Source organism: Triturus cristatus, chromosome 2_2 (assembly GCF_964204655.1).
Source record: "Triturus cristatus chromosome 2_2, aTriCri1.1, whole genome shotgun sequence".
NCBI classification, from domain to species: Eukaryota; Metazoa; Chordata; class Amphibia; order Caudata; family Salamandridae; genus Triturus; species Triturus cristatus.
This window is the reverse complement of record NC_140582.1, coordinates 990,335,454-990,355,705: the sequence shown is the minus strand read 5'-3', so window position 1 is coordinate 990,355,705 and position 20,252 is coordinate 990,335,454. Positions and strand designations below refer to the sequence as shown.

The window sequence follows — 20,252 nt, the reverse complement described above, 5'->3', positions numbered from 1 at the left end:
CCCTTTTTCTGGATAGCGCTATACTGTGATACGAGATGTAACATGCAATCCAACTGAATGTATTCTATCCTTGCTATTTGCCATGGTAAACTATATATGCCAATAAAAATAGGTTTAAAAAAAAAAAAAACTTCAGATTGAGAGCAGATAGAGAAATTACGTTTACACTCAAATGAATTGTAATTTTAAATTCTGAAAATTACACTTTTAGAAACATGGCTTTTCCCACCCAAATTTGAGGGCTTAAGTGTTTCCAGGTCTTTGGGCTGGTTAATAATACTTCACCATAAAGAATGTGTATTGGGCACAGCCAGCGAACAATGGGACCTGGATGGAGCTGGAAAAAAGCCTTCCCGGCAGGAAGGCTAGGGAGGGGTTATACCCAGTTCCAATTACACTTCCAAGGCCTTTCCATACAGCACACACAAAGAAACGAGACACCAGGCCTAGCCTGACTTTTGTCACCCTAAATAATATGGTGCCTGGACCGGGGAAGACATTATCTAACAGTTTTGAGGTAGGTCAGGGAATAATCCCACACAAACGCTGGCAACACGTATAAAAAGAGGTCTTCTGACCCACTCATCGGCAGATGCAAAAGTAAGATTGCTCTGCTGCTAGAAGAGCTGTCCTGCTACCTGAAGGACTGCCTCGCTGGCTGATGGGAGAATCCCAGGCTATCAATAGTGACTCCAAGATTAAGTTGGCTGGACTCCGGTGTGAGCTACAGGGACAAAACTAGCTTCCAGAGACCACAATGCAACTGCCCAGCTGCAAATGGATCCCTCTGATCTCGGTTACTGTTGTAGTGAATCCCATTGCCCAAGAGCCCTCCAATGTCGGTGAAGAGGCCGCGGTCCCTGCAGGTATCAGCGGTGGTGTCGTGTAAGGGGGATTCCGAGGGACGATGCAGAGGGAAAATTATTTATTTAATTTTCCCTTGGCATCGTCCCTCAGAATCCCCCCTTACACGGCCCCACCGCTGTTACCTGAACGGACTGCGGCTACCTTGAAGCTTGTTTGGCAGTGCGTACCCCTTCTGAAGAAAAGGTGAAAAGCCAGAAGTTTGGGCACTTCTCGACTGGGCCAGTTAACACAAAAACTGTCACCCACTAATTAGACTAGTGGAGGCCCGCGTCGCTTATTGATTCCATCGGGGCTCTATATAGCCCAAGCAGGTATCCCGACTTTTGATAAATACAGGACTTGAGAGTGGCTTGTATATTTCCAAGTGCCACGCACTGAGACACGCAATAGCTTACGGTAACGAACATATATTGGAGTGAAAAGGATTTGGGTCTCCACCAGTGAAATACGTTTTCTTTGGACACCATCTACATGGACTTACTACAATTACTTTTTTGAGCTACATTTCCACTTCACAAATGAAGAAGCAGGATTGCATTTAGTCGCAGATATTATTGCTTATCTTGAAAGCCTTGAGGAAGTCACTGGATGTGACGAAACACGTGTCGGCTGTTCTCGTGCATCTTGATTGGAACTACGAGAACTCATGGCGCAAGCTTTCCCCTTCTAATATATTTCTTACAATAGGGGTCTATTTACAACTTTGAATTGTACTACCATGAACTTTCTGTACAAAATTTCTCCTTCCAAAAAAATGTTTTTGTAATAGAAGTCTGCTTGTAACTTTGATTCAATTATCCTTGTTTCATGAGTAAAGAATTGAGAAATTAATTTATGCTGTCTGACTAATGATATATTAATGATGGAGTATACTATGGAAAAAGCCTATTAAAGCAATACATGAGAAGAGATTTAACTTTGAGTGCCGGGGTATACTCAGTTTTCATCCTGTTACTTTTGCAGTCAATCCCATTGCCCAAGAGCCCTCCAATGTCGGTGAAGCAGCCGCGGCCCCTGCAGGTAACAGCGGTGGTGTCGTGTAAGGGGGGATTCAGAGGGACGATGCCGAGGGAAAATTATTTATTTAATTTTCCCTTGGCATTGTCCCTCGGAATCCCCCCTTACACGGCCCCACCGCTGTTACCTTAATGGACTGCGGCTACCTTGAAGCTTGTTTGGCAGTGCGTACCCATTCTCAAGAAAAGGTGAAAAGCCAGAAGTTTGGGCACTTCGACTGGGCCAGTTAACACAAAAACTCTGTCGCCCACGACGGCCAACACAAAGCTTTAGCGAGCTGCTCTCAACCAGCAACACCAGACCTGCATTTTCCGCTACAGCAATAAGTGCCTGCTATGCTCTACCTGCTTTTCGTGGAGCAAGCCTCCTCTGTGCAACCTGCTCCAACATGAACTGGACTCTTTGAGCCAGAATTGAGATGGTAACTCTTCAGCGAGGCTAACTTAGTCCCTGTATCCGGACCCGCGCTCCATTGAGTCACCCTGAACTTATGACTTTGCCCGATCCACCGCATCCAGGTGACTGAGTGTCGCTTTGTGCTTAGGTGCCATTTTTCACTAAAATCTTAAAATATTACACATCTCCAGTTCTAGAGCTCGATTTTTTTGTTGTTCTGGTATTTTATTTACTACAAAATAATTTATTTTTCTAAATTGCTTTGGGATTTTTCATGTGTTTTTATTTTAGTACTTTACACAAGAATTCTAACTTAAGCCTGACTGCTTTATGCCAAGCTACCAGAGAGTGACTAAAAGAACAGAGCAACAATCGCGGACATCTAGTCGCACAAGACCGGGTCAAATTCGAAAAATATGGCCAACAGCAATGAAGGTTCGGACACAAGAAGTGGATTGGGCCCGGCCAGTCAGTGCTTAACTTTGGACTTACAAAAAAATTGAGAAAAATGGTCTAAGAAGGTAAAGTTCAGTAGGGCAAGGTTGATGGACATGTCCAAGTAGGGAGCGTCGTCGTCGGCTGGCCTGTAGTGGAAGCCGCGGTGAAGATTCCTACATTCTGACTTAGGGCCTCATGTAGGTAGCCAAATACCGGTCGGTAACGGCCGATTTTCGGTAATTTTACCGTTACCGACCGGTATTTTGGCTAATGGTATGTAGGGGGACAATTTTTGCTTTCGGAATTTACCGAATCGGTAAAATTACCGAATCGGTAATAATACCGAATCGGTAATGTTACCGAATCGGTAACTTTTCCGAATCGGTAATTTTACCGATTCGGTAAATTCCGAAAGCAAAATCGAAATGTAGGGGGAGTGTGTGGGTGTGTTTTAGAGTCGGTATTTACCACCAACTTTTAGTTGGTGGTAAATAATTAATGTATGTATTCATGCATTTTTACCCGCGTAGCAGTGTGCAATGTGGCATGCATACATGCCCTTAGGGCATGTATGTGTGCCACATGTGCACACATGGCCGAAACAGGGGTGCAACAGGGTGTCAATGTGACACCCTGCCACCCTTGTATGTGTTCCCCCCATTACCGAATCGGTATTTACCGATTCGGTAATGAGGCATACCTTCCCATCAATGGGAAGGTATGCCTCATTACCGAATCGGTAAATACCGATTCGGTAATCACCGACTAGTAACGAATCGGTAAAAATTACCGACTCATTACCTACATACGAGTTACCACTTCTTAAATACCGAGTCGGTACGGCTCGGTATTTAAGAAGTGGTAACTGGTACGCTACCTACATGAGGCCCTTAGTCTCTGAAATGGAAGTCGAAAATCTCCAGCGAGACGAGACAGAGGGCTGTAGACGAAGATAGTTCCATGATGAGAGATACCCCTTGGGAGAAGAATTTAGCAGGAGAAGCCGCAAAGTCAATCTGATCGGCAATGAACCTCAAGACGAGCAGGTTGATCCCGCTCTCCTCCTGGTTCTCAAAGCAATCCCCACTTTTGCGTTTTGGCTATCTGGTCGCTTTCAGCATCACTTCCATGGATCCAGGAATAGTGGGTCTCCACTTGGAGAGTCAGGATGCAGGCTGGGTTCAGGTATGGGTCCGAGGTGAAGGGAGCCTTTTGTGTCCTCAAGTCACCGATCAGGAGAATAGCAAACTAGCCTTTTGGAGTCAATCTGGAGGTCCTCTGTTCCCGATGCATGTACAGTCCTTCTTCCCTAGGCAAAAGTGTTGAATGGCAGCAATTCAGCACTGCAGCAGCAGTCCAGCAGAGTGGCAGTCCTTTCAGAAGCACATCCACAGGTCAAGAGGTGTACTGAAGAGTTGGTGTCTGAAGGCCCTTTTTTACCCTGCGGTCTTCTTTCTGGAATGTGGGAGAAGCTTCTAGACAGAGGCTTTCAAGTGCATAGATTTTCCTGGCTCTAATCTGGCTGCAGTGACATTGTGGAGACGATACGTTCTTTGTCTGAGGGCAGAGCGCTCCCTATTCAGTTGCACGTGGGGCTGTGCTCAGCTCTGCCTCAACATCCTGCCAGCAGATGGCCCATTAAGGCGCACCTAATATCTCTATTGTGGGACTATCTAGGAGGAATTCACAAAGTCTGTCAGTTACATCCAGTCATGTGACCCAAGACAGGCTACAGGCAGAAAAATGTCAACTTTCTAAAAGTGCCATTTTCAAAACTGTAAAACCCAAATTTACCATTTAATAGGGCTTATCATTACATTTCCAAGACACCAAACATGACATAATTACACGCTTCCACTGGAAAATTATAGCTTATTTAAAGTAATAAGGAAACCCCAATGTTATCCTATGTGAGGGGTAGGCCTCAATATGAAAAAATACATTTAGGAGTGTTTCACTACTAGGACATGTAAAACAAAAATGTACATGCCCTACCTTTCAGTTATCATGCACCCTGCACTCTGTGCTGCCTTGGGTGTGATTATGGGGAGTTTAAGGCTTGGCAATGAGGTTTAAATGCCAATTTGACATGCCAGTTTAAAACAGCATTCAGGCTGCAGTGGCAGGCCTGAGATATGGTTTACAGTGCTACTTAAGTGGGTGTCACAGTATCTGCAGCAAGCCAACTATTAGCGTTTGACAAACCCTGGGTACATATATTAGTACTTTACTAGGAACCTATAAGTACATTAAATATACAATTGGGTATAAGCCAATTAAACCATGTTTAAACGCAAGAGCACAAGCATTTTAGCACTGGTTAGCAGTGGTAAACCAACAAAAAAGTAGTCAGCAAAAAGTGGAGGGATAAAAGCAAAAGGTTTGGGAGGGACCCATCAGAGAAATCCAGGTCTAATACTTACCTTCAGTTATGCTCCCCCCCCTAGCAGCAAATGTCTGGCTCCCCTGGAGACAGACTGGATCAGGAAACTTTTCTTAGCAGTGCTCCCGCGCATCAATAGTTGGCACTGCTGGAGCGGGTAATACAAAAATTTTGTATACCCACCCCATTTTGCATGTTTACTAATTAGAATAATTAATTAAAATTGAATTAATGGATTGAAGTGGAATTGACTAATCAACCTTATTAATAACTGAAATACACGTGGGATTGCTTTGCATGACTGTATTTGTGATTTGTGCTTTATTTTGTAAGTATAAACCCGCTTGAGTGTTGCTTAAGGTTAGATAAATACACACACATATGGGTATTAGTGAGGGAATAACATTTATTTAGTCATTTCTATGTATTAATTACGTTTTGTGTTTCTTTTGCTTAAGTTGACCATTTGGGCCTATTGAAAAATGGCTGCCTTTGGTGCCTAACCCGACTGCCGACGCCGAACAAGGCTTGGGTGAAGTGCGCCTACGCGGACGCCAGCTACAGTGGCCTAGTCATGACCCTAACCAGACTTCTAAAAACCGGAACAAACGAGAATAATGACCTCAGAGAGTTTATTTTGGTGAGAATCCTGTCAGACGATTTCGATTGACCAATCAGAACATTTGAAGACCCGAAATTGATACAATTTGTCAATGATTTTTACTATAAATTATGGTACAATAGAGAGGTTGGTGCGGGTTCGTTTCTGGCCTTTCTCGATTACCCGACGCTATGCTGACGGAGAGGACGGTGACACTGCAGGACAGCTATTTGCCTGAATCTTTGACGGACTGAATTAATGCCCAAACTCCTGATGAACTGAATTTACTAAATTTGATGGGCATAGATTTGCGAGACTGCCAGATTTGACATAGAGGATGACAATTAGCCAGAATAGGTAAATATGAATGGCAACTTGATTAAATGAACGATTTAATTTGCATTATTTAGATAAAGATTGAAACTGATTAACAACAGAAAATGAGTTGGGTTGTTTATTCATTGAAAATGTATTAATGAAAAGGTTAATTGGAGGATTAGAAATTAAGCTAAACCTGCAACTAACTGATCCATCCCGATTTATGAGAGGAATACTAAAGGTAAAGTTCAGGGCTTAATGAGTGTTAGAAGGTTGTGTAGATTTGTCACTCATTAGGGTAAAGTGGCATTTCCTTTCATGCCAGCGTTTGGAAGATAATCGCCTCCCAAGAAACACGGATTAATGGCGAGTGACTGTTGGTGTTATGGGCCCCACCAGCGAACGTATGGATAGTGTATGTATGTGAGATCTTTGGTCTGTGATGGAGGGAGGGATTTTGCACTCCACGCTGGAGCAGCACTGCACAGCCCCACGATGACTCCGTACCACCTTGGAAGTGATGAAACAGAAGTGCATACAAGTGCCACCCTACATGCCAATGCCAGGTTCTTAAATGTCCTGTCCTCAGGCATAGAACAAGAAAAGTTGTTGATACTAGTATGCTGAATACTTATATAGGTGTTAAATTGAGGCCACTTTAAAGAATGGGGAGATGAGGGGTAAGTGAGAAATCAGTTACCCAAGTTAAGTGACTTGTTCTTCTGAGGGGTACTTACTTCTCACCATAGATTCCTCACCCGTGTGTAGATAAATAGATTTTGTGGAAGGACGTCATCGATCACGTCAGTTGCCGCTGACCAATCTCAACGGATGGAGGTGTAGATTGCACATATTTTGGAGTCGGATTCTGCGCTTTTGCAGCGATAGGAGATACTAACGAATTAGCCTGATGATAGAGCAGATGCTAAAGCCCAGAAGCTCCAGGTATCACACTCTCTAGGCTCAATCCAAAGACACTAGGATGACTCAGGCCCAGTCATGCTTGATCTTTATCTGAACTCAGAGTAGCAGAGTCAAGGGATGGAAGGCGCAGAAGAGTCACATTCCAGCCGGAAATCATCCAACAGATGTTCTTGTGGAAACTGAACCTCGTAAAACCTTCAACCCAGTGCATTCTTGATGGGGACAGGAAAACCTGGCCAAGGTACTCCCCCCTTATTGTAAAATGCCATACGCCACCTCGGAATGCGGATGCTACTTGGGATCTGCTAGACATCGCCTGCTCAACTGGTCTGCTCTGGTGCTCAGGGTCTGGCCAGATGGTTCGCAGTCAGGGAAGTGTCCTGGTGCTCCAACCAACTCCAGCAGAACCTCCTGGCAAGGGCCCTGTACCACTCCACCCTGCTTGTTGCAATAAAATAAAAATAAAAAGTATAGCCATGTTGAATCATGTGCATGACCCATCTGTCAGACATAATAGCCCACTACCCTTGGAATATTTAGAAGTTGTTGGCAGACCAACAAAATTAGGACTGGAGCTCCAGAGCAATGTTGAAAGCCAGGAAAGAAAGGAACTGACATCACTACACAGGTAGTGGCACTTATATGCAGCTCCAGTCTGTCACTTCCAGGTCAGTAAAGAGCCAATGCGGAGCTGCACACCATCACCTAGCAGCATGCTAGCACTGCTAAGAAAAGATTTCAGATCCAGTCTTGCGCATCTGCAGTGTTCAGAGGTGAGGAATCTCAGGCGACAGGTATTTACAGAAATAAATATTACAGATGCAATACTCCTACTCTCCATCAACCATAGCAGCAACAGCATATACTTTTTCAAGAATGCATTTCCTGTCTCTCAGAATTATTCTTAAAGCACTAATAGACCAGTTAGAGAGTTTAACCAAATGTATGTTTACCAGAACACGTGGCAGTGAAGAAACACTAATAATCAGGCAACATTTCTATAATTTAACCACCTCTCACAAAGAAAATACCGAAATAAGAAGTTTCAGTTCATCACGATTTATCCGCACAAATATTTAGAGCTATATATTATATATCTTATCGGATATATCCTTTTCCCTGTTACTTTCAAAACATATGGGGAAAAAAAAAAAAAAAAAAAAAACAACGGAAACATAATTACTGGAGAAATTACTACATCCATATATTTTTACATTTTGGAGTACTGCCACTGCAGTGAGTATTACCTATCACTTACAACTGTAAGCTGCCATTGTTAATATCAATCATTGGCAGCACAAGGCATTCAAACATGAGGGCCCGTATAGCATTCTTCAAAAAGCTGGTAAACACACATTGCCCGTAGAGTGTTTAAGTCCCATGTTTTGTATCGAAAATAGGTTAAGTTATATTTCTGGGAGGTAGGCAAATCATTGCGCATCGACACATGCCAATGAGAAAATAAACTGTGGTTGAACATCCCAGAGAGCAAGGATAAAAACGTCCTTGCACTGTCCAGCAAATTATGATACAGCCATCATCGACATGCGATTCCTGCCATTATAACTAACACATGTGGTTAAATATACATCATGCAGATTTACCACCTACAAGATTAATATTTCAACTTGCGCTTACACACTGTTTACCAGGGCACAGGAGGCAACATGGAAACATCTGCATTTCACCCAACGACGTGACCATTTGTTTTGCACGTTAGGCTACATCCCTCTCCTCTAAAGTAGCCCTTGTGTACAAAACATAGCCTGTCTGTGGCTTTTACACAATAATTTTACGTTCATTCCATTTACACTGTTGTTCAAAAGATCACAGGAATCTATAAAGTATAAACAATATGAAGAAGCAGTCTATAGACTCAGACTACAGCAGAAAAACAGTTGGTTGAATGAGATTACTTTCAATGTTAAATGTAGTCAGGTCATCCCGGGGTATTAGCATTTGTTTTGCAAAACAAGAGGAGTCCACCTCTTTTAAAGGGTTGTGACATGGAAGAGAAGGAATGGAAGTGATAGAGATTACACGCAAGTGTTACAGACATTACTTCGATTATGATTTACATAAGAAGACTCAGCAGAGACCCAAGAACACTTCTCTCAGTTCCAACTTGGGAAAGTCTTCTAGTTAGGCATACAGTCTTCAGTAATAGGGTTATGATGACGGTTGAGAACATAGGAATTGGGATTCAAAATACAAAGAACTCCAAATTTGAACATGGTGGGCATCTATGCATAGCTGCTCCTATTCTTTGAACAGCTGCAAACGCATACCATAAAAAGTAATTTTAAATAAAGCAATGTGTTTTCAGGGAGCAAATATTTTTAAAATATCACAACCATATTGGGACAGCTGTATCAACACCACCAAAATATTTTCTTGGTGAAAACAATAGAAAAAGTGATCCAAGCACATACATTTACTAGCCACAGCGTAGATTATGCCATGCATAGATCCGTGGATTTTTGTGAATCCACACAGTCTAAAATAAGAGCAAATCACTTTTTTTTTTTTTTTTACCTACAGCACAGCTATTATGACTAGCTCCCCAATTTCTCATACTGGTATTGAGTGAATCGATAATAAATGAGCAATCGCTGCAGCTCACATACAATTACACTGACAGCAAAGTAAAAAAAAAAAATCATTAGAAAGCCAGTAAAACTGGAAAATGTTAAGTTACTTTACTTCAATGTTTCGGATGATGACACTTTTTCCATTGGTATAGAGAAAGTTATTTCCCTTGGGGTCTCCGCCAATCACTTTTGACACTCCTCGTTCAACCTGTGGCAGGCTAGCAAACACTTTTTCTGCAAATAACAAAAAAAGAAACGCATTAAAAGGATTCATAACAGGTTATTTGCCATGGCAGTATTACTCTGAGTATTTTCAAGCAGGGAGAAAGTGCTCCTATTGTTTAAAACGAAAATGCAACATTAAATAATTAACTAGTCGCGTGGTTCAAAGAAAGGCTACGCGCGGTTTCCTTTACATGTTGAACTTGGCTGAGCAACACAGATTAAGTGGGAAGAGTTCGTCAGATGAATGACATTTTAAAAAACAGCGCGTGCTATGATGTTTATGGTTCAGAATAGCTGCACTTCCATAATATAAATCATATCTATTCAAAGTTGACCCAAAATTGTTCTCTCTCGTTCTTCCGCAGGTTCCAGAAGCCTGTGCTAGGTATTTGAAAGCATACTGGTGTATAGCGCTAACAAATGATGCATATAAAAATACATCATCCAAAATTGAGCGTTTGTCCCAGTTTTTTACACTGGGATTTTTTATTTATTTATTAGAATGATCCTCGAGCAAAGCCTGTAGCGTCCGCAAAGCTCTACACCAAAGTTTGAGAGAACAATATAAAAAGTTAACACACATTTAAATAACATTTACTTCGATTTGTTTTGTAAATCTGCTCTCGGTCTATATACAAGCAAGTTGTAAACTACAGATCCCCGTTAAAAGTACTAGAACATCGTGATTCCAGGATTAAGACTACTGTAAAGATATGGCTGGGCGTCAGCTTCTATTTCCGTGTTTCACATGTCAGTAAAAACACCCTCGAACGTGGGTGTAGCACCAGCCTGCCGCAGACTATCCATGCAAAACGCCCATGCAGCCTATGACAGGCTCTATAGCGAGGCAGCCACTGACTGATAGTCTCCACTGCCATCACAGAAGCCAACACTGAATCTGTTCAATCGACGGCGGTACTTACTAATGTCATAAGGCATCTTCCCGGTGACTGCTCTCTGCCAGGGTTCGGCTCTGGGGTTTACGGGCTCTGTCAGACGTAGCTCCTGACAGGGAGTGGATGGTGCCTAGACTGCGCCTGCTACCAAGCTTCCCCTCAAACCCGGAAGCAGGCGGCGGGCTCACGACTCTCCGTAGGCTGTTACCATATATAGTCAACTGGGTGCCTAGCCTCCAGCAGCCGCCCTTCCCTCGGAGCCAGCGCTGCTGCCTGCAGAAGGAACTAGCGGAAGCAACGTCAGGAGAACAGGCCACTGAGCAGCCAGGGATATGAGGAAGAAGAGCCCAAATAGAAACATAGAGAGGGGGAGAAGGAGGAGGAAGCCGATGAGCCGGTCTCAACAGTACGAGAAGCTGGTGGCCATGTTGGAACTTATCCTTGTCCACCTTTATGGAAGCAGAGCGGGTTAGAATCGTAAAATAGAAGGGATAAGAGGAAATGTTAGTTATTTCTTTTCAGTTTTGTGCAGTTTTCAATCTACCACAACACCATCGCCCGATTGATACATTTCAAGTATTTCCTTTCTAGCTAGCTGGACTTAAATACTTCGATGAATTCGTTACTATTTACTATAATTATTAAAAGACACACACGTATAAGTCACTCTATAGTGAATCCTGTTTAAAATGGTCGTCCTGTGTTCATATATTGCGAGCCTCGCCTACATACACGCCTCTCCACCTCTATAATAATTAGTATGAGTCAGGTGTAGGTGTGGCTCCGATTTTAGGGTGTGGTTCCTTGTAGGAAAGATTTGAACACCTATTACATACACTGGACAAGCAGCATAAGGGTTCACCCCTCGATTCAAAAAGTTTATGCATTTTTATAAATATAGTGCAGACATTACCCAAAGGTGATAGATCGCTATACAGTTGACATATGTCCTTACCTGGTTAGCTACAGATGGTTCAAAATGACCACATATTGCCAAATTTAGTTAAATAATGTAAAGAATTACAAAATGGTAAATCGTTACGGAAAAAAGTAAAGATAGTATTTATTTCCCCAGCTGCTGGCAAAATAGTGAATTTTCTCTGCTCTTTTCTCGGCCACTGGAATAAATAGTAGAAATTACTAACTATTGGGCTGGCAGCCTTGAAACTAGCAGAGAAACTTCACTACTTACCTAGCCCCAGGCTAAATAATATAGATCCTGTACAATTTGGCCATTGACGGTGCAGATTGCAGAAAAACTTCTTTATTTGCCAAGCTGTGGTTAAATAGTAGAAATTCTCCATTTTGTGGCCAGTGGGGGTGCAATTAGCAGACAAGCTTCATTATTACCTGACTTAATAGAGATTCTATGTCAGGACCGGAGGCGAGGATTATGCCTTCTTTCTTCACTTTTATTTCACAGCAGCCATTTTAACAACACCATAACACTATTTTTCCCATGAAACCTGGGGAAAGAGAACAACAGAACATTGTCCAATCATCATCAGGTGAATCCCTTAATAGTCCATTTTTTTTGTTCACATCCCCTACTTCTATGCTACTCAAAGCAGCCTAAGATAAACGTTTCTCAGTGTGGAATCAGGTGGCTCAGTGGACTAACTCAGGCTTTCATCCATTTGTGGTTGATAAAATGAGTACCATTGAGTTGGGTAACGATATATGTCTGTTATTCAGTGCCAAGTATTCCCTGTTGCTGGAGTGTGCTTTCCAAATACATATGTTATGTTGTCAGATTGAGCCTGTACAAATAGACAAATCATTTTTTTCCCATTTGTGCTGGAAAAACCACATCTGGTAGGTGTCTACTTTTTGGGCGTCTATCAGCCCATTGTGCACACATTTGTAGCTTGGGCGGGGCGACACTCATCATGCACACAATGATGACGCATTATGTTGTCGGTGGCTCAACACGAGCAAATAAAGGTCCGTGGCGAATGAGTGTGAAGAATGATGTACAGATGGGGCATGATTGGAGGATTGCACGAGTCAATGACTATTAGTTACTATACACACATGCTGTGTTTGTGTAACTACAAGCGCACTTGCTGCTGCTTCAACGCATTGCCAACCACCGTATTGTAGTGGTGGGGCGGGTGTGCAGTCTGTGGGTCAAAGGGCCGTCAATCTTGTAGCATGTGAAAGTGATACCAATGACGGACCTGACAATTGTTTGTTGCTGCCCCCGCGGAGCTCTTCAAAAGCAGCAGTCAGGATTTGGCAGCGCATCACACTGTCACTGTCTCGTCGTCACTGTACTATAGATACAGTGAGTGGCTGAGCGCGACCAACACGGCAATGGACTTCGAGAGCTCCACTCTTGAGACCCCCAACCGGGCAGTCCATGACTTCATTGTGTCACTAATCTCGGACTGACCTTGTTTGTGGTAGTGCGGCCCAGAGCTGCAGCCGTGTACTCGTGACTTGTGGGCCCAGCTGTAGCAGGAAACCACAAGCAGGGACAAATGAAGTAAATAATTGTTAACATGTAGGTACCAGCAGTCTAACACCTCCCTAGCAACATTTATGTACAGTGTGTACCACTGGGAAGTAAATGCCTTCTAGAAACTTCATTGATCCTGCCTCACGTGTTTTCCTTTGTTTGTCCAAATAATTATCTTGAATGGTATTCTTAGCTCAAACAAGTTATATTCTTTGTCTTAATCAGTAGCACTTGCTTAAACTTTGGCCAAAGCAAATCAATTAAAGCTATTTTTAAAATGATTTTCATATTACACTGCAGCCTTTGGGTTAGGAGAAAGGCTGGTTCAAAGAAGTTAAGGAAAAAGAAGCATGCATGAAGAAAACACTTGAAATAAATCATCTTAAGACGAAAGGGAAGGGTCACACACAGAGGAGTTAGAGGAGTGATGAGACACAAGAAGAGGAGGAGGGTGGGCTATGAGAGGAGAGCAGAATATGCATGAAAACGCTAAAGATTCAAAAAGGACGAATTTTAAGAAAGGAAACTAAGATACACAAGGATCAGTGAGAGGGATGTGATGGGAGGAGTGAGACGTACTTAGTAAAAAGACAGAAAGATGGGAAGGGAGGCAAGATTGGTAAAAGGAGCAGAGACAAACAGGTAACAGGATGGAGAGAGAAAAGACCAAGGCAACAAAAGCTAGAAAAGCAGCAAGATTAAGAGAGGAAGAACTCATAGGGAGAAAGAAGAAGCAGGAGGGAGAAGATGGAGTAGGAGGAAAGATTGAGTTGGGAAGATGGGGGAGAATGAGACTGGCAGACCGAGAGAGGAGGGTGGGATGGAAAATGGGGAGGAACAAGACTACAAAAGAAGAGAGAGAGGAATCAATGGGAAGTTACAAGATGGTGTCAAGAGAGTTCGGATTTGTAACAAAATGGGAACACTAGATTGTGTTAATGCGGAATCTAATGTTTCCTGCACAAAGTGCTGAATCTGACGGTGAACCTACAGTTTAATTTACTTAACTTTCCTTGCAAAAAGTATTGCCCAGGAAATGCCACCAGTGGATTACCCTTCTTTTGTCACTTTCTAGAAATCTAAGGATTTACCATTAAACACAACTCGAAATAAGGCCAAAGGGCAATCCGGGCCAAAGACAAAGAAGGCCCCTTCCCTCCTATGCTCCCCTGGAAGTATGATGCTTAAGAAACAAAAGAAAAATCCATTAAAAGAATAAGGGGAATGGTTCACACCTGTAAATGTTGAGGTATCTTACTGCAGACGATTACTGACTCCCGCCGTATTTGTTTATTTTGGACAGTGTGGCACTTGTCATCGATCGTGGTCCAAAATCATTATTCAACACAAGGCACCGATTTACACAGTGGAAAGAACATTTGGGTAACATAGTTGCTAGGAGGTATATGCCCAGTAAGTATAGGCATAATTAGGAACTCAAAAGATCAGGAGCAGTGGATCTGTTTTGAGGTGATTTCAACCTTGTCACACTTTACACAAAATTGTCCCTCTCCGATATTTAGTTCATTATATTTAATAAGTGCCTTGTTTAACTCTCTATGAAGTGTCACTCAAAATGTCACATATAAGGCAGTGAAATGTCACTCATATATGCACCGGAAATATGTAAATGCCACACATAAGCAAACTGAAACCTTGGCAGCTATCGTCTAATGTAGCTTTAGAAGAAATACATTTGAGAACGGACCTAAAAGTAACATTTGCAGTTTAGACCTCAGTGCAACTGAACATTAATGTAACAGTAAACGTGTACTGAAACTGAATATACGTTTTGCTCTTTGGTTTAAAAATTAGATGTAATTGCATAGCTATTTTCATGCAGATTTTAACTGATAAATTGGCTAACACATCTAATGCCTGGTTCACAAGTGTAAATATGTTATCAGGTGAGCAGTTCCTGCTTCACTAATCCAAAATCATTTTTTCACTTCTTGCTGAGAGAAGCAAGGTTTTGCTTTATCCCATGGCAACTTGGGTACACATGTTAAACAAGCTGTTGAAATGACTTAGGGCAGGTTAGTCTCATGCCACAGGTGCCCAGTTTCCCCCCTCCCACTATCTATATATTGAATAGAATTCCATCATCCTTAAAATGGCTTCTGATGACTAATTCTGCATAATTTGAGAGTTGCGACTTTGGGCTGACTTTAGGGATGACGCTGGTCTGCGGTGGACTAAATTTGGGATTAAACGTAAGGAGCTTTAGGCTTCAGATGGGTCTCAGAATGTGGCAACACTGGTGTCTTCTCACTCTGTGCATGCTATACTGTTCATTTAAAGCGTTTTGTACGTGGTGGGTGTTATTTCTAACTTTTCTCTCCCTTGCCAGGCAATGGGCTCCGTGGGACCGCATTTCAGAGTTCCTCGCGTGGCGCTGGAGTTGTTATACAATGTGGGCATATATGTGTGTGAGTGCGACCTCCACACACCGGAGGGCACTGTCGGCTGCTTGGGACCATAGAGTTTCTTCTAAGCACCATGTTTGAAGTGGAGTCTTGCCTCCTCGTGAGCCTTGCATGCTGCGCCTGTAGGAAAATGCCCTCAAAGGGGTCCGTACAGCTGCGAATTTCAGCATTTTGCTGGTGTGGACACCCTCAACCGGAGTCTTTATTATTTGTAGGGCTCTCAAGCTCAGTAGTTGCATATTTTAAGCCCTGAGGGGTCTGTACTGACATGGCACATCTAGCACCTGCCGGCACAATGCGGGGACACCCCAGGCGCTCTACCTACATAAACCAAAGGCGTATTTGTTCCGGAGGTTAACCCTCTAGAGAGCATTTAAGCTTCCCATACCTTTTTACAGCGCACAAAATCTACACAGCCTCCGGCTGCCATAAAATTGTACAGAGCCTCCCTGGCCACAAAATGCACCAATCTGGAGCACAATATGGGGACAAAGAGGGGAACCCTCCCGATTTCCCCTTTGATGATGAATTTTATGATGTGGTGGATGTGTCTATATATCAGGCAGTGGCTTTAGCCATAGCGCCTATAGAGCAGAAGCTAATGATAATGGCATCCTGCCACTATACCGCCTCTAATCTGCTGGACCCCTTACCCTTGCACAAGATTCCCTCTAATAGGTGGCCATGCCTTTTCAAAACACCTAAGAGGTAGGGGTGAAGTGCAAACATGTCCACGGCGTGGACATGGATGCATTTGACTGCCTCAAAAAGGCATTTTTGTCCCACCCCTTGCTTTCATACTTCACAGAGTCTTACTCCACGACCCTTCATGGGGTTTCTCTGGTGGGTATCACACCCCAGTCTAGGGAAATCGTTCTCGCCTCCCCTTGATGAGGGACGAATCTCAAGCAGAGGATTCTCATGGGGATTCAAACGGGAACGCAGGCACCTCCTGGGCATGACGTCAATCCCAAGAACTGGATGTGTCCATCCCAAAATCCCAACCCATGGACACCTAAAACATGCTGGATATGGACGAGTTGATGCACCCACACTACCCCGAATGGTCTCCAGCGGCCAAGGTGGAAACTTATGAGAAATAAGAAAGCCGCTGGAAAAAGAGACCTGAGTTGCCCTACGGGCAGAATGCCCCATTCTTTTCTGGAGAATAATTTAACCTTAACCCCTGAACTAATGCTGGGATGGCTACCCTCTTGAAAAAGTATATTAGAGACCTCTAGAAGGGTATAGGCCGCTCTTGGCGCTCATGCCAGGACAAGTTGCTAGATGTGGCAGGCCCCATTACAAAGATCCTCGATGTGGCTGAGGAAGCGAAACAGTGTGGGCTACTCATATCACCTGACATTCTCTCCGGCTGGGCACAATGCGCAATAATCTTCCTGGACATCGCTAACTGTTCTCTGTCCAACGAGTGCAAGAGACCTCTCCTGTTAAAGGTAGATCCCAAGTTGGGCGAATTCTCTTCATTTGAAGTGGGCTAGGTCATGCAGGCCAAACTCTTTGGAGATCCCTTCGTGAAAGAATTGGGCACATTTGTTGCGAATTTTACTTCTGTGGAGAAACCCCAGGTGTCAATGAAGTGCATTTTCCACCATCGGGTATTCTCACGGGTGAGTCGAGGTAGAGGGCGCTTGGCTGGCTGACTTCTTCCACCGATCCCTCCAGGGGTCAAGGCTGTTAACGTGGTTAATGGCAAGACCATTCCAAATATGACAACTTCTACCCATCCAGAGGACCTCGCCACCCGTACAAAGGCAACTTCCTCGACCTTTTACGCTTGACAAGACTTTCTCCTGATATCTCAGGAGGTAGAGGAACTGCTGTCCAAAGGGGCTATCACCCTCGCCTCTCTTCATCCCAAGAGATTTGTAAGCAACCTCTTCCTAGTGGACAAGAGGGATGGGGGCTGACGTTCGGTTATCAATCTGAGAGGCAAGGCAAATGTAGTGGGGGACTAGAATTCCAGATAAATCCAAGAATCAAGCCTATGGAAACTGCACCCGTTGTTTTTCAAAGCCATCAAGAGATGGGGTCCCTTTTCAGTGGACCTTTTTGTCTCACGGCTGGATCACCAGTTGCAGAGATTAATCAGCTGGATACCAGACTGCATGGCGGGGGCAAAGGACGCTTTTCTCCAGGATTGGAACCAGGAGAAGGGTTATGCCTTTCCACTGTTGTCGATGATGACACATTTGTCGGCCTAGGTGAGGCGCCAGGTAGTGGATCTCATGGTGATAACCCCGATCTGGAGGTCGCAAGTATGGTATCCAGTTCTTCTGTAACTTTCTTGGGAATTCGTCAGTCCTTCTCTCCCTAGTCCCATATCTTCTCTTGGATCCACAGGGAAATCCTTACCCTCTGGGATCTACGGGTCACCTGTCTCTTTGGAAGTGGAGAATTACCAGTGACGAAGGATGGTCCGGGGACTTTCGCAGGAGGCTCAAAGCCTCTTATCAAAGGCCAGGGCAGAGGCACCACCAATATATATTGCTCAGCATGGTCAAAATGGCTGGGTTAGTGTCTCCAGAGGGACTAGGATCAATGGGATCAAGAGTTGTTTCAGTTTTCCATTCCCTGTCATCCCTCGTATCCAAAAGTATGGCCTCTAGATCATGAACACTTTTCATTCAGCTATTTTTGACGGATATCCCCCCATTGACAGCTATCAAGTCAGGGAACATCCCTAGTCCTTAAACTGATGAGGGGCATTGGCCTCTCCCTTCCTCTACAACCAAGGTATTCAGTTCTCTGGATGTGAATGTTGTCCTCAAACTTTTCATCTCTTGGAAATGTAATACACACCTTTTTTGGAAAGAACGTGGGGGAAATTGGCTATGCTATTGTGTGTCATCTCCTGCAGGAGAGTTTTTGACGTTAAAGCACTGAACATTACATGTAGAGAATTGATCCCGGGAGGTGTTACTTTCCACATGTCTAGACACACGAAGTGTAATCTCTTATCCGGCATTTGATGATCACCCGAAATTGTGTGTTGTGAGGTATATTCAACCATACGGAGTCATGACAGAGGAGTTTAGGCCTCCTGGTGAATGGCAACTTCTCATTGCATTGAGGAAACCTTTCCGTGCAGTCTCCTCTCCCACCATTTCTAGGTGGATTAGATGGGTGATGCAGGAGGCTGGAATTCACATATCCAAGTTTGGTGCACATTCCAAAAGAGGGGCCATGGCATCGAAAGCCCTCTCATGGGGAGCTGGATTGGAGGAAATTTTGAATTCTGAAGAGTGATCCTCAGATTCTACCTTCAAATGGTTTTACTTTAAACCGTTAGTAGATATGGCATTCCTCGTGGTCAATAAGCTTTGAGCAAGCATATTCCATGCCTCCGGCCCAGACATAGAATGAAAAATGTCCTAGCTACTGTAACAGAAAGTTTCAATTCTATTAAGGAATCAGAGGCAAAGATTATCCCACCCAGGATTTACTCCAGGTCCCACTTAGTTTAGGGGGCAAATACATTTTTTCCTAAACAACGTATGGTAGTAAGTAAAATTTCTGTAAGGAACAGTTGGTTCTTGTATGGTATTCTGAACAATATTGATGTTATCAATATGTTTTGGATAATCTTATTGTATCTACATTTTGTAAGATCTCTTGGAAGTCAGATTAATTTCAATTATTTCTTTTTTTTTCTTCAGGGAATGAATCAAACAAGCAGGAATAACCTCAGAGGAGGACTGGTCCTTAGCCGTGCGAAGAAAGAGGGGGCATGAACAGAAAGGAAGGACTATTATGAGACTTATCTGATGATTTGACAATGTTCTGTTGTTCTCTCTCCCCAGGTTTCATGATCCTCGCCTCCGAGTCCTTCATAGAATTGAAACTTTCTGTAATGATAGCTAGGCATTTTTCATTTTTTATTCTTTGGCCGGTGGCCGTCCAAATAGCAAAAAATCTTCACTATTTACGCAGCCTCTGGTTAACCCCTTCCATGTTCATGATGGAACTGTTCCGTCATGAGCTACGGTGGCAATCTCTTTGACTGACTGCTGGGCAAATAGCAGAAAAACATCACTATATACACAGCCTCTGCTTAACCCCTTCTATGGTCATGATGGAACAGTTCCGTCATGAGCCACGGTGGCAATCCTATGACATCAGCGCATACAGCGCCTGCCGAGGTCATCAGGCACCCCCGGACACGCTGGAAGCCATTTGCTTCCAGGCATCCGGAGAGAACAGATAGGTGTTTCCTGCTCCCAGGGGGCGGGGAGTTCTCGGTGTATCAAGGCATCGGGTGAGAGGAGAGAGTTTTTCCTCTCCCCTGATGTCTCTTTGCAGGGCATTCCTTCTACAAGATCACAAATGGGGTGGTGATCATGCAGGAGGAATGCCCCCATTAGTCACCAGGGATTTCTTTTGTTGGAATGGAAGCTACCCCTTGGGCAACGGTCGCTTCCAAGGGGCATAAATTATGCGTATGTATTTTCTGCCTCTCTCTTGGCAGATCAACCTGTATTTTTGGGCTTTCTGTCTCCAGGGGTGCTGAAAACCCCTCTAGAGCCTTGGGCAAGGATCGCCCCCTAATTTTTTTTTATACTTGCGGACGGTTTCTGCTATCCCTCCGAGGCAGATCGGCCCCTTTTGAAGGCCTATCTGCCCGATAGAAAACCTACTAGAGGTTTTTTTTCTTTTTGTAAATGGAAGTGACCCATTGGGCAAAGGTC

At 43.7% G+C, this 20,252-nt stretch overlaps 1 protein-coding gene across 1 annotated transcript in view; it reads right to left on the bottom strand.

The window, feature by feature from the left end:
- WDR1 (WD repeat domain 1) overlaps positions 1 to 11,005 on the bottom strand; it is a 347,946-nt gene extending 336,941 nt beyond the window's left edge. The window contains exons 1-2 of the mRNA XM_085642417.1: positions 10,684 to 11,005; positions 9,648 to 9,769 (exon numbers count right to left, since the gene is read on the bottom strand). Of these exons, the coding sequence (XP_085498543.1) occupies positions 9,648 to 9,769; positions 10,684 to 10,699 (138 nt within the window). The 5' untranslated portion in view covers positions 10,700 to 11,005. The remainder of the gene's footprint in view (positions 1 to 9,647; positions 9,770 to 10,683) is intronic.
- Positions 11,006 to 20,252: the final 9,247 nt, after the last annotated feature.